General features: G+C 42.5%; 2 protein-coding genes and 1 pseudogene across 4 annotated transcripts in view; 2 read left to right on the forward strand and 1 right to left on the reverse strand.

Moving 5' to 3' along the window:
• The window catches only part of LOC124320441, a 313,411-nt pseudogene that overhangs the window by 54,348 nt on the left and 243,700 nt on the right, over positions 1–15,363 (forward strand).
• The window catches only part of LOC124320274 (peroxidase-like), a 136,888-nt gene that overhangs the window by 40,926 nt on the left and 80,599 nt on the right, over positions 1–15,363 (reverse strand). The window lies entirely within an intron of this gene.
• On the forward strand, positions 872–14,125 carry LOC124320356 (RNA-binding protein Musashi homolog 2-like). Of its 3 annotated transcripts, none has more exons than XM_046783208.1 (3): positions 872–1,879; positions 9,546–9,789; positions 10,033–14,125. In XM_046783208.1, the coding sequence occupies exons 1-3, from the start codon at positions 1,644–1,646 to the stop codon at positions 10,945–10,947; spliced, it is 1,395 nt and encodes a 464-aa protein (XP_046639164.1). In that variant the 5' UTR covers positions 872–1,643; the 3' UTR covers positions 10,948–14,125. The 3 variants fall into 3 exon arrangements, with proteins under 3 accessions (XP_046639164.1, XP_046639166.1, XP_046639165.1); XM_046783210.1 differs by lacking the exon at positions 872–1,879 and adding an exon at positions 6,639–7,303; XM_046783209.1 differs by lacking the exon at positions 872–1,879 and adding an exon at positions 7,654–7,822.

The following is a 15,363-nucleotide window of genomic DNA, read 5'->3' on the forward strand; positions in this document are numbered from 1 at the left end:
ACGTCGGCGGGACAACATCAGAGAATTCCGGCGTCTGGGCCCGCACGCGACCCCTTGAGGCAATGGCACCACTCAATGCAACACAGAAAAAAAAAAAAACCCCAACGGCCGCAATAATAAAAAGGAGTAAAAATGTTGCGCCGGATTGAAAGTACTATACAACTGGATGATGTGGTGACTATATAGGAAAAACTTTATCGAGTCCCCCACCCGCAGATCGATGTAGTATATTTCTATTCCTTCTTATAGATTCGAATATTATTAACGAAAGAATATACAAAAAGGGGCGAGGGAGGTTTTTTTTCCCTTTTTTTTTCTCTCACGAACGAAACTGGAAATGGTCGCCATCGGCTATACAGAAAAATACTTGGGGGGAAACATTTAAATTTTATTTAAAAAATATTTCGGTTCGCCCTTAAACCCTTTTCACTATATAGCGCCATTAAAAACAAAAACTAACCCCTCAAAGATTTTCCCCTCCAATCTTCTGAGTTTAGAAAAACCATCACGTGTAAAACGAACATTTAAAAAAAAAGAGGAAAATATTTTTTAAATTTTTTTAAAATATTCATCTTTCATAGTCTAGTAGCCGATAGCCTCTAGTATTATTATATAGACACGCACGCGTGTGATTGACCCTTTTAGGTGGGGAGAAAAAATGGCCTGGACGTGTTTTCATCACTAGATGGCGTTGATGGCTGGAGGGTACCAAGGGGTGGAAAAAAAAGGGGTGGGTGTGGGAGGAGTCGACGTCTGTACGACCCCCCCATCTCTCCCCACCTTGTGTCTGCCCTGAGGCTTCATGTGTGTGACTGGTGCTGCTGCGCGCGCCAGCCCCAAGGTTTTCTATTCAGAAAAGAACCAAAAACGCGCGCCATTCCTCTACGGTTGGGTCAGACGTTGCTAGGATTCCGAGCAGTGAGGTCGCCGTTATTATTACAGGAAAAATTGTCAGTCAGTCAGTCAGTCAGTCTCTTTCTACTTCGACTTTTTCCCACACAAAAGTTTTGCTTATTCCATCTCACTACTCACTCGGCTTGATATCAACATAGCAAGCGTTGCCACGGCTACGACAAATATCAAAGAAGAAGAAACAGAAAGAAACTGGTTTAAAAGATTGAAGAAGTGTGTCTTGTGGTGTCGGTGTGTGTGTGATATCGCCAAGCTTCCCCATTTCGAGATTATTTTGATTTCTCACAAATTGTTGTGCGAAAACAATTTTGGTTTTTTCCTTGGTGGCCATTGTCACTCTCTTTTTGTGTTTGGTCTATACTCTTTTGCGTGGAAAAGCCGTTTCACCCCAAAATTTTTCTTTCTGTCGGCCATGCTGCCGTTGTCCGAGCCGCCATTGTAACAACCACCCGGCCCAGTACTTCTTCTCAACCCCCCTTTCCTTTTTTCACCCCTCTGTGCATGTGTGTGTCCCCCCCTCCTCTCCACCTATCCACTCCTCCCAACTTATTCCCCCCTCGCACCACGTGATTCATGCACACACTGGGGTAGCTGTTTGAACATGCTTCTTCTCTGAAGTAAAAAAAAGAAAATTATCATTTTCTTTGTTGATCGTATTCAACGGCCCAAGTGAATCAAACTTAAACAATATCTCCCCCCTTTTCGAAGAAACGATCGTCACAGCCAACAAAATGTTGAGTGTAGGTAACGCCAATATCTTCCCAGCTCATTTCGGTGGTTTGTCTGCTGCCTTAGCGGCAGGTATGCCTGTTGTCACTGGAGCCGGTGGACAGTTGGCCGTCGGTCACATGCCAGGATCGGCTGCTGCTGCTGCTGCCGCTGCTGCTGCTGCAGCCGCCGTTGCAGCTGGACTCATGCCCGGAAACGAGATGAATTCGCCATCGCCCGACATGTTCACAACCGTCAGGTATACATTTGATCGCTTCCCAAAAACGAAATGGAATGAAGCAAGGGTCTTTTTTTATCTTGATCATGACCGACATTATATATATATATCTAACCTTTCACTCTCTTTTTTACGTGTTAGCTTTTATATAAATATTTTTTAAAAAACTATTCTTTAAAAAAAAAAGAAAAAAACAAATACTCTACATCCATTGGGTTAAGGAGTCGGTCTGCAGGTTTTCTCTTTTTTGTTATGTTTTAAATTATAAATTACGGGTGTCTTATTCCATTTACGGACAACAACAGTTGACCATGGCTCCTTGTTTGTGTTGTCCATGTGTCTCTTTTGTTTTATTTCTTGTTCTTCTTACCTTGAAAGGCAAATTGTGGAATGTAATATTTTCTCTTTCAATCTAGCCAAGTATTTTACTGCATTCACAGCCACACTACAAAGAAGTCTGTCTTCATTTTTATGGCAACCATCTTTGTTGTTTTCGAGGGTACACACACACACATTTTTCTTCTGCCACCCCAGCTTCTTCTCTCCCCCATAGCGGATTTTGTTTCCATTGTCCTGTCATGCAGAACAACCGAGAACTAGAGGAAAGAGGGGGGGTCTCTCTCATCGACAGCTGCAACCCCTCTAACCCCACCCAATCGTGTGTGCATACACACACGCACTATATATTCCTTTTTTTTTTTGAATTCATGTCAACTGGAGAGTGACGTCACTCCATGGACGGCAACACCACCACCACCCTGTGTCTAAACTTTGCAGCTTCTCCCGAAAAATCTATTAATAGAAATTTAGTCGCCTTTTTTGTTGTTGTTAAACTTCCCAAAAGATATACAGCAGGTGCCCCTTTTTATTTTTAAAAGAAAATTTTTTTTCTATTTATTCTCTTTTTCCCAATTTTTAAAAGGGGAAACAAAAATGAGATGAAAAGATATCGAGACCTTTGACATAGGCGTCTAGTCACGCACGGTGTCACGAAATGCGGAAATTTCCTCGACTTACTTTTAGAAACGGTCAAAGTTGGTCAAACAATTGACCGGATATGGGAGTTGAGAGACAGTGTGGCCTTTTAAACTCCCATGTGTTTGTCTCTCGACTTTTTTCCTTCAAACCGAAAATTTTGTTTTCTTTTCTTTTATATTTTTTTGGTTTTGGTTTTTATCTTCGATCACGACCCGTTTCAGATTCTTTTAGGTTGTGACCTGCATTTTCCTCCCCTTTTGTTGTTGGTTAACCCTCAGGTTTTCTTTCAGGAGCCAGTGGATAGTCGTCGTAGGAAAAACAAAAAGAAAAATCCCGAATATGGCCCGACAGCCCTGAGATTTATTTTACACCGACCAAACACTTTTAACCTGGATTCTCTCGGCCCGTGAAAGTTTTCTTAACCTTCCATCTCCTCCTTCTTCTTCTTCTTCTCAGGTAGATTACACTCACACAGAGAGACGGCTGACCCCTGGAATCGTTCTCTTTCCTTTTTGGGGTCACGTAAAGGATTTTGTTTCTTTCATAGGGACATTATCGATTCAAGTCGTCCCCTCTCTTGCGTTGCTAACCTAAACAGGCCGGATTAGATTTGTCCAATCACCATCCATTATATAGGGATCCTGGATGCTGTTCCGCACTGTCTATACCCGAAATTCCTCGCGTCTTTTATTTTTCTTCTTCTTCATCTCCAACTGGGTGAAGTCAAGTCGAAATCTCATTCTCTAATAATCGTCGTCTCCTTCTGGGTGATGCTAATTCGTCACTAATCGATGATCCCCCCTCTCTCCTGTCCTGTCCCAACTCCTTTTTTTTTTTTTTTCGTGTGCAGCAACTTCATGATTCCCTCATTAACGGATCTATGACTCGGGCTCTGACGTATTATATTCAGGGAAACAACACAAAGACGCTCTTCTTCTTTTTTTCCTCCACACCACCGTGCACAACCGAGTGAGCCGGATCGATTTATTCCATTATCGATTTCTTTCCCTCTTCTTCTTCTTGCCTTGGTGTGTACCCAAGTCGACTTATCATGTGCCCCTGACGTCGTCTGTCGTCGTTTTTTCTCCGGTTCTAGTCGTCAATTTCAAATTTTGTCCTGCTTGTTATATTTCTCCCGCCGCTGCCGCAGCTTTTGGCTTTTTTTCTATGGTTATCGACGCAACATTAGCGAGCGCCGCCATTCCAAGTAACAATCGATTCGCTTTCCCAGAATGATAACAAACACGGGAATTTCCCAATGTATTACATTTACGAGACATTGTCATCTAATGAAATCTAAACATCAAGTGATAGTATTCCCGGGTTGACGACGACGATAGAATGATTTTCTTGTAAGCAATTTTCTTTCTCTCTTTCATTATTCGCTGTTGTTGATTTCATCCTTGAGTTTACGGATTTCCGGGTTCATTTTCGGAATGGAGCTAAGATTCATCATCTGCGTGGATTGAAAATAAAGTTGAATTATTAATTTGGGCGAGATATTTAAAGAAGAGAAATTGAGATGACATGTCGGCTCTGCTGGCAACTCGATCAAGCTAACGACGCCGACGATTTGACATTGTGTGTCACCGATAGGATCTTGTCCGCTTGATCGATTGGGGAGGAGGGAACTTGATTCAGCCGGTGGGGTAGAAAAAAAAAGAAGAAGAAAAATGGGGAACTCAAAAAAAGAGCCGGTCGAATCGCGTCTTTTGGCCTTTGCTCTTAACGCCAAGTTGAACACGAAGAACGGGTTCCACTACTCCGGATGAGACGCTTCGATGGGATTCAATTAAAAATCTATCAATAGAGCAGCCAAGGAACTATACAGAAAAGTGTATAAGACGCTTGAAAATGGGGCGACGACCGGACTGTGAAATGATTTGCTTGCGATGGAGGAATAGTTGGAAGGGGGGAGATCTCTTTCTTTTGCTGATCTAAGCTCCTTCTCCTGGGCATGCTCTTCTCTCTTTTGTCGCTCTTTATCTCTCTGGCCGAGCGTGAACTCACTCCCCCTCTTCTTTCTGCCCCCTTAAAAAAAGAAAATTCGTTAAAAAATACGGGAAGAGAAAAAAGTCTTTTCCGTCTGCTGGAAAATCCGTCGAAAATGAGCACAACAACAACTGAAGGAGAAGAAGAAGACAAAAACTTATTATTCCTCTTCTTCTGCTCATCGCTGTACCTCCTCCCTTTTTTCTATTATAACCAACTTTTTTTTGCGCGTGAGGCACACTACGGTTGTCGGAGGAGTGAAAACAAATCCGCTAGAGGTCTCGGTCCCTTCATCCGTATCCGGCTACTTTTCTAACTACCACGATTACTACTATAGTGCTACTACATACTGTCCAGGGCCAAGAGGAAGGGGATCTTTTCTTCTTTCATGCCAGGATAGCCACAATAGAAATTTTCCTTCTGGGTGACATGGAAAGAAGGGAGAAACAAAATAAAAGAGAGAAGCCTTTGGTGTGTGTGTGAGCTCTCCCCTGTACAGTAATTTAACACTGGACCCTGGGCTCGGATGTCTCTTGACGGTTTCCCTTCTTTATCTTGATTCCCCCCTCTTTTTTTTTTCTCCAGTCTTCTTTATGTTCCAGCACATTTTGACGCTTTTGAACGTGAACATACACACATAGACGAGCATCTGTTTAAAGGGAGGTTATCTGATAAATAATTCCAGTCTCGTCTCTCTATAACTCTCCCTGGGCTCTTCTTTCTTTTTCCTTTTTTCGACTAGTCTATTTTTTGTTGTTTTTTTAAAAGAAATAAAAATGGTGGGACCCTCAGGTATATGTCGTCCTTGCCCAATGGAATGATGCTGGCCAACTTTTGCACGACATAATTTAAAATACGAAACTGGTCTTCTGCCCTTGGAAGAATTTCAGATGACCCTCGAAATCGATAAGGATTCTTTGGCTTTTGTGTCCCTCAAAGTTAGTTTTCCAGGGGCTTATTATTATTTTTACTTTTAAATTGAACTACTCTAGTTGCGTAGTTTCGCTGAAGAATTGCTAATGCTGTTTTGATTATAAAGCTTTTGTTATTTTCAATGTCTTAATGCCTTTCTTCGTGATTGGAATAATCAATGCGAAACTGGAAGGGGGGGGGGGAGAATTGTGTGTGTCTACACTGGATCAAGGTCGATGTGTGTGTGTACAACTACGAGCTAGACTATTGTTTTGCCTTATACAGGGCGGCGGCGGCTGCGTCGTCGTCGTCGTCGCTCCCTTTTTTGTTATCTAAATGCTCAATTCGATTTGGTCTCATTTGTCTGTTGTGTCGTCTTATAGTTACTGTCGCCGACGGAACAATAGAAAAAAGAATAGACAAAAATTCCTCTTTTCCTCTTTTTCGAAAATTACGCCTAGGACTCACGCTTTTCATCACGACTCACGATCGTTAACCTGTGGTCTGGTAGCAGTTGGGGTGGGTGTTTCTTTTTATGACACGGTCCGGCAATCACGCGGGGCCCCCCTTCTAACTCCTGTAATCATCGTTCAACCTAACCTTCTTGTTTCTTTCCCCCTTTCTTGGCTTTACAACCGCGAATACCGAGAACTAAAAAAATAAAAAAAAGATAATCAAAGTAAATGGGAGGAGATGGATGGACGGGGACTGAACCATTTTTTTGACATTCACGAAACCCACCGATCTTTTTGGCTGAATTATGCAGCTGAGTAATTCTATTAGGCGAAGGGAGTGAGGGTTTTATATTATTAATACCTTGGGATTGAGTTCGTCGATGCTCTTCTCCCACGGTGGAATCTTGCTGTGATGATCGAGCCTGAAATAAAAAAGAATAAATTGGCTTCCATTAAAAGATTGAAAGTTCAATTTTTGACGAGATCCAGAAAAACTCAATTCTCCCCCACCACAAAAAATCTTTGGGGGCCATCTGTGTACCGCTGCACTCGTTCCCATCTGCTTCATTATGTTAATAGAAAATATTAAAAATAGCTTATTTAAAGAGGTTCTTCTCTTGAGCTCCCCCCCCCCCTTCACATGTGAGGCTTCTTCGTCGACTAGGGTAGGAGAAATATATTTCTTTTTTTTTTCATTTTTGATCCCGTGTTAACCGGATCATTTCAAACTCGGCTGCCGGACACGGGAAACCTTAGACTCGACTCTAACGAGCTTCCGTCCGTCCGTTCGGCCCCGTCCATCGTCAGCATTCCCAAGTGATACATTCTTAAATCAATTGCACTAAAGGTAGGAAGGGAATCCCTTGTAAGGCAAGCACAGGTTCCCCCCCCCCCCCTCTCTCTCTCTTTTCTATCCTGAATCCCCTTTTTTGTGTATCATTTCGAGAGTCCCCCAGGTGGGCCGTTCCGGCCTTTTCCAGTTAGTCGCCAGTGGTCCACCATCGGAAATTGACGTGCTTTCTCTTTACTTGTCATTAACCTGCATTTTGTTGTTTGTTTGTGTGCTGTGTTAACTTGTCTCGAAGAGGAGAAAAGGCTCGACCTAACGGTACAGTGCCATGTCAAGTCCATTTTCCTCTTCTGCCCATTTGCTTCTTTTTATCGTTATCCTTTTTCCCTTTTCTTCCTCAACTTTTGATCTCTTGTTACATTCCGAAATAATTGACGACGCGCATAAGACTGCCAACCAACTTTTTTTTTCGGTCGGCCGTCATGTGCTGCTACTCTCTCTCTCTCTATTGCTCTTAAGCTTAATCTTTAAGTATTATTATTACGGTGTTAAGGAAAGATTATAATGACAAGAGACAAAAAGGAAATCTTGAGTGTCTTCTTTTTTGTTTCTTTTTTCTGTTGCTTATTGTTTCTTTTTTAAGTAATTTCATCTTAACAAAAAATGAAAAAATGGTCAATAAATTACTTACATGACGTCATTTTTGGTGAACAACGCGTAGATGCAGAAGCTCGACACACCGGTTAAGGCGATGCCCATGATGCCCAATAGCGGGACCGCCTATCCCCGATCGATAAAATGTTTTTGATAAGGAAAAAAACACAAACACATATTCAGGTTATTTCACATCTCTCTCTCTCTCCTTCTCACTCTCTCAACTCTCATTAGAACAAACAAAAAACAAGCAGATTTTAGCGATTTTTTTCTGTAACAGTTGTAAACACGCGTGTAGAAGCGTTCCTATTTATTTTTCATTGACATGGCAGCATATTTTTGGGGTCTTTTGTTTTTACATTCCCTATTCCTCGTCCACCCCTATTTTTTATTTCGTTTTATTTTAGACAAAGAAATAATCAAAAAATGGCTGGTGTGTGATACCCGATATTATATTAATTGAGTAGTAGTTCTTTTTTAAAAAATCCTTTCCCACCTGATCCACCCACACCATCCCAATCCCTTTGATTTCGTTTGAGTTGTGTGTGCTGTGCTGTGTGTGCTGTTTGTCTGGGAATGTGGTCTTTATTAGAAACGACAAAAGACAAGACTAATCAAAGTAAATCATGTTTTTGGACGCTAAATAAAGGTCTTTCTTTCCCCTCCTCCTGCCCCCTTTTAATACCGGTTGTGGCCTCTCTAAATGTCGGAAGCAAGAACTTTTTTTTTATTTTCCTTACAAATTAGTGCGCATAATATTTTCTTATAATCGGAGTAAAACAGACAAAAAAGGTCGGAAAAAAAACCCCGAAATTATTAGCTACTCTTGATACTTAGCTACCATCAGCTATTTATATTTACTCATATATATTTAGTAGACACAGTATATCTATATTACCTTGGGACAGTGCCGCATGGTGTGTATCTTATATAACACGTTGGATGATGATTAATTAGCAGCCCTGCTCTATCTATCTATCTCCATCCCCCTGTCGTGTATATCAAACAAAAAAAGCTATGGACGGCGACTTGTGTATATCTCTTTTTTAATTCTTTATTTTTCGGCTGAATTTTAGAACAGAAATATGCTGGGGGCGGGGCAAAATAATGTGTGACACCTGCCTTTTTCCTTTTTTTTTTTTTTGAATTTAATTTGTTATTTATTTACAACAAAATCCGAGTGACTTGCACTTTGCATAATAATTGAATTAGGGGGCTCTCTTATTGATTACCACCCTGTTTTAACCGTTGGAATTTGTTGTTGATTATCTACATATTTACATATCTAGCTTACTCGTATCACACTATCTATTTGCTGGATCCAGATCAATTAATGATGATGACGTAGTCTCGATCTAGAAGTTGCGAGTTGTCTTTCTCTTATCTCTTTATATCATTAGATCGGCATATGACTACTTCCGGCTTCCGGTTTTACCATTTCCCCCCACCCTCCACCAGTAAAAAACAAAAAACAAAAATTGAAACCTTTCAAAAGGAAAATTTTAACGAGTCACCACCCCCCCTCTCTGTTTCCCCCCCACCTGCACTGAAAGCTGATGCCGAAATGTGTTAGTAAGCCGGAAGCCGGAATCCATATAGACACAAAAAGTTGTGGCCGCACAGTTGAAAATCTGTCTATACTTTTGATAGCCTCTTCTTTCCATCACTCTCTATCTAGCGCAGTATGAATTGGAATATTTTTGCCTTGTAGTTTGGATGATTAACGACTAACGATCTTTTTTTTTTTATTTTTCTAACCTTTTTGTTTTTTCTCTCTCTCTCTCTTTCATCCCGTCCGTGTTTTTACCTACTCTCTCTCTCTCTCTCCCTCGTCGATTTGATTGGTGCCAAAAATGTGATGATGACGACGACGTGTGGGTGCGACTTGCCACACTTGTCGATGCAGAACGGGGATGGATAGCAATAGCAACGGTTCTGCCGGCCGCGGAATGAAAACGGATGTCGGAATGAGCGGACTGGCCTTGGATCAGAGCAGCTCTTCCGGTCGCTCGACTCCGACCGACCTGCCGCACAACAAGCTCTTTGTGGGCGGTCTCAGCTGGCAAACGTCGGCCGACAAGCTGCGCGAGTACTTTGGCCAGTACGGCACCATTATCGACGTTCAGGTCCTCAAGGATCCTCTCACTCAGGTTGGCAACTCCTCTCTTGTCTCTCACAAGTTAAAGAACATTCCTAAATGGGACTCGAGAGAGGGTGGATGGATGGGCACAGGGGTTATCGGGGCTGCTAAGTGGGGGCGAGCGGGACAAGCAACTTGACGTGGACGGCGGAATCAAACGACAATTGAGAGGGCGGCCCATATTTATACTGAAATTTCTTTTTCTTTCGTTCTTTTGCGGGTTTTTCTATGTGGATGAATCGATCGATCACAGAGAAGCCGAGGCTTTGGCTTCATCACCTTCGCCGAAGCGAGCAGCGTGGATCGCGTGCTGGCCGTCCCTGCGCACACGCTCGACGGCAAGAAGATCGACCCGAAACACGCGACGCCCAAGAACAAAGGCAAAGCGACGCCTTCATCCAAGACGAAGAAGGTCTTCGTCGGTGGCGTCAGTCAGGACACGTCGGCCGACGAAGTCAAGGCCTATTTCAATCAATTTGGACGCGTCGAGGAGGCCGTCATGCTGATGGACCAGCAGACGAAACGTCACCGCGGATTCGGATTCGTCACATTCGAGAGCGAGGACGTCGTTGATCGCATCTGCGAGATTCACTACCACACCATCAAGAACAAGAAGGTGGAATGCAAGAAAGCCCAGCCCAAGGAGGCCATTCTGGCCTCGACCACAACGGCCCTCCTGGCTGCCAAACGTAGCGTGCTTCTCAATGGTCTCGGCGTGGCTGGATTGGCTCCGGGAGTGGCTCACGTTCAACAATCGGCTGCCGGACAGGGAGCCGCCCAGCAGTTTTTGGCCGCTCAAGCGGCTCAAGTCCAGGCTGCCGTTGCGGCCCATCAACAGCAGGCCGCTCAGGCTCAGTCGGCCGCTGCTGCCGCTGGCTACGGGAAACTCTTGGCCAGCTATCCGGCATTAGCCAGCTACCGCTACAGTCCTTATTCACTACCCGGCGCTGCCCAGGGTAACGCCCAGGCTGCAGCCGCAGCAGCAGCCGCCGCCGCCGCCGCTGCCGCTTCTTCCGGTCACCACCATCACCACCACGCCATGTCGACCGCTTCTCCAGCCGCACAACAGGCGGCCGCCTACCAAGGATACAGCCTGGCCAACGTGGACATGTCCAGTTTTCAGGGAGTCGACTGGAGCCAAATCTACGGAATGGGAATGTACGTCTAGCTGTGCCCCCCTTCACTTGACGGCGCAAGAAGTTAAAAAAAAAAGAAAAAAATTGTGTGGAAATCGACGACCTTTTTTCTCTCTCCCTTTCTTGTTCTTTTCCTCTTTCTTACCTTAATCAAATTTTTTTCATTTTTCTCATTTTCTTGTCGAAACCAACGAGCTTCCAGCACCACACCCACATAAAAAAAAAACCTACAACGACATTGTTTGTTGTAACTTGTTCAATTGTGGAGGGAAAACGAGGAGAGACGAGTGAAGTAATAAGTTGAAAAAGAAAATATCACTTGAGCTCCTCAAAATTGTTTGCGTGTCGGTGTTTATTATGATACCCTCCTCTCTCCCCCCTCCCCCCTCTATATATCTTAAGAAAACTCTTTGTCCTTTCACTTATTACTTAATATCACGTGTCATATTGGAGCCGAATCGTAAATTGAGCCAGAAAAGAAAGAAGGAGAGTAATACTAATAATGAAATAATCAGAAATCATTCAACGAGCAATATGCGTTTTTAACTTCTATCGTCTATGCAGAGCGAGCCAGATGTTTTTGTCCGTGTTTTGTTTGTTTGTATGTTTCTCTTCTTTGGAAAATTTTTTGTTTTCTCGACCCTCAAGAAAAAGAGGAGTAACGTACCGCGCGACCGATTTGAAATTTGAAATTGAAGAAAATTTAATTCTTGAAAAAATTGTGTTTGAAATGAAATGATCCGTCGCTCCTCTTTTTGTTACACATGTTGGATCTCAGCCTCCCATTATTAAAATTTTTTTTTGGTTTCTTGATCGTCACACCCCCCGAGTCCCACCTTTCTCTAATTCTTGCCAATTGGACAATTCAGTTCTTGCCTGCTCCTGAAAAATCGAGTAATTGATCCTTTTTTTGAAATTTAGGATCGTTGTCCCCTGATTCCCCCTCCCAAACAAAAACAATTGATTTAGTCGTGTGTTATATACGTATGTTCATCTCTGGCCCTTTCAAGCAGCTCTTCATTTCTTTTTTGGGTTTACGTCAATTCATTTTTTGTGTGTGAGTGTGTGCCTCGACTACCTCCTTTCTTTTTTGTTGCCATCTTCGCCATGAATTTTGTGTTTGCCCACTTGATCACGCCCTCGCCCACCCACGACTCCACCTCATTTTCAAGATGATTCTCTATGCAGGAACAAAAAGAAAAAAAACATAATGAAAAGGACTGGAAAAATCCTTTATCTTCTCGATTGTCATTTCAGTTTATTTTGCCGTGTGTGTGTGTGTGTGTGTGCGTGTGCTGATTTATTATTCAATCTTTTGAATTCACGAAGAGAAGAGCTCCTGCCGCCACCACCACCTCCTCCGACCCATCATTTCTTCACATCACACAACAGTTAAATGCTCTTCTGAAAATTTCGGGTCTCCGGAACGTGCCAAAATAACAAAAACCAGTCCCTCCCCTCCCCCTCTACTCTTCGCACGACGACATGATGAAGAAAGAAGACTACTACAGAGATAAATCCATTCCTGATTTTTCTTTTAATTATTATTGATAATTTAAGTTATTCATGTGTTTTTTGTGGGTGGGTCTTACCTAAGAAAGAAAACTAATTTTATTTTTTATTTTTTTTTCTGGCGTGAGAAGATAAAAAGCAGCAACACACACCCCCCGAAAGTTTTTGATTTCATTTTGTCATATCGATAGCAATAATCGCTGTCTTACCAAGTCAATGGAAAAATTGTTGGAAACGATTGAAAACGTTGGCCGAGTATAAACAAACAAACAAAAAATAACAACTTCTTTTCGTTTTTTGAATTTTCTTTTAGAAATCAATTGATGGATACGCCCACGCCCCTTTGCAGCTGATTGTTTTTTCCATTTCATTCAAATGTCTGATTTGATTACCAGCTTTTTTTTATTTGTCCAATTGGATTGGAACACTGAATTTTTCTACTAGGCTTGCTGATCTAACGTTGGAAGTAGAAATGTGAAATGGAAAACAAACACTTGCAAAGGAACGAATAATTAATCGTGTCTGCGAGCAAAAGAAAAACAACACGTCATTTGATAATGAAAAATTTCTATTATCCCCCCCCCCCCAAAGAAATATTTGTTTTTCTCCAAATCTTTCTCTACCCCGAGGGAGGAAAAAAATCACTTCGCCATCATCATCAAAATGGTTTTCGGCAAAAAGATTTTTTTTTAATAAGAATATTCCCTCTTCTCTATCCTTAAAAACTATTAACCCCCCCGAAAAAAACCATCGTCTCCCACAAGCCTCGGTATATACTCTGGAGAGATAAAGAACCTTGTGTGCTTCACTGCAGTATTCTATATTTCACGTCGGGAGTCATGGACTTTAGCTTCTTCTTCTTCTTTATTTCCTCCCTAGTTTTCGGTGGTTTCTTCCTCATTCAGCAGGGCCAAACACACTTGGGAATTTTGATTCTTTTTCACCTTTTTCCTTTTATTGTATTTTTTCTTTTGGCCCTCTTTCCCCACTATGAAAGAGCGTGTTTGCCTTCTATTTCCACCGATCCCCTGGCCACCCCACAGTCCCGACATATGCAGTACTAGTACATGTAGTTTAGTAGTCTCTTTCTGTTAGACATTTTCCCTATTGTGATGAACAACGCGCCACTGTAGTCTACTTGTGTGTGTCTGTAAATTTGTCTCTTCACGAAATCTAGTTCTTTTTTTTTTCGTTTTATGGGTTTTCCTCTTGTAGTGTCACGATCAATTGAATTTATCAGTAGAGTATGGTATACATCTCGTGTAACCCGATGCATCTCTCTCACATAATGAAAGAATCTCTAGACTTGTCTCTCTAGTATAATATTTCTTTTCCCTATTTTTTCTTAACGTTCTTGATTGATCCAGTATCTTTTCTCTTGATTTCTTTCGTGTGTATGTTTGTGTCTGTGTGTGTGTCTGTGTGTGTGGTGTAGTAGTAGTAGACATAGCCCTATACAGCATAGTAGTGTAGTGTCGGTGTATATTCTTCTCGGTCACGCAACACGCCCTTCCTTGTCCCCATGTTTCTTTTCTCTATTTTTATTTTTTACACTGTCGTTGTTTAGTGTAGTCACGCCCGCGAAATCTTTTGAGCTACTCGACTTGAACCGCATAACAAGAACAACATCTTCTCTATATTCGGTCGTCGAATGAAATTCGAAAAACAACGATAACAAATAAACCAAAACACACTGAATTAACGGGTAGATTTTGTTTTGTTTCGTTTTAATACTTGATTTTGTGTAGATGTTTCTTCTTATATATTTAGTTAGGTATCAGTAGACACTCACATACTACTACTCGGATCCTTTTTGCACAATCGACACATCCTCTTTTCTTTTTTCTTTGTGTCTATACGCCTGTCTCTCTTTTTCCTCCTCTTTCATTTCACATTGGGAACTCGCAAAGAAATCGCTTGTTTGTACTGAAAAACCCTCGTCTATTCCTCCCTCAATATCTTTTCCTGGCGAACGGACGACTTTTGATGCGTCGACAAGAGAAAAGAAAGAAAGAAGAAAATAGAAGAACTGACTGACTGACTGACTGACAGGGGTCATCATCAGATGGATTTCTATGTCTTTTCATCGCTGGCCTTTCAACTTTTTTCCACATGGTCGGATCTATGTGTACATTTGAAATTGCAATGCGCAGCACGGAGCGGAGAAAGTCTCCCATTCTCTCTTCTCCCATTGGCTTCTCCTCTCCTTTCTCACAATTGAGATGTGGAATGCATGTCTATGAGCCGCTAAACGCGCGTACCACTACTACTCTAATCGCCCCTCTTTATAGAGATGGATGTACGTACGTACGTACTACACGTATGTATAATATTTCTTCGTGTCTCGTGACGTCTTTCACCTCCGAAAAAGAAACCACTTCCCTCCCACCTCCGGGTGGGTGGTTGGTATGACCACCCACCCATCTTATATATCCTTCCTTCCTTTATTTTATTTTTTTTCCCCATTTCTGCCGACGTCGGCGGGATCGTGTCGCATCCCGTAATGGGGGGAGAAAAAAAAAGATCCTTCTCCTGCACGCCACATCCTCTTCTCTCACGATTCGTGTCTTAGCGTAGACGTACTAACGTACATGGTGGGGCAGAGCTGTTGGAAAATCGATGAATCTGGTATTCCCCCCTGTTTTCGGGCGGGATTTTCTTACACGCTCATTGATTCGATGCTCGTTAGATGGCGTCAACGACGGGAGGGAAAATCCGTTAGCGCGCGCGCCTGCGCGCAATTTTAGAAAATCCCCCCTCTCTTCCCACCACTCGGCGACGAATACTTTGGGTGGGATTTCACGCTGGGATTGTGTTGGTATTGTATCGACCCGGCCTACTCCCCCCGATATTCCGCACACACACACACACACACTGCAGATGATTGCAGTTCTCTGTGACTTTTGGAGCTCACCGAGTAGCTCGCTAGTCTCAGT

The sequence above is a fragment of the Daphnia pulicaria genome, chromosome 1 (genome assembly GCF_021234035.1).
Source record: "Daphnia pulicaria isolate SC F1-1A chromosome 1, SC_F0-13Bv2, whole genome shotgun sequence".
NCBI classification, from domain to species: domain Eukaryota; kingdom Metazoa; phylum Arthropoda; class Branchiopoda; order Diplostraca; family Daphniidae; genus Daphnia; species Daphnia pulicaria.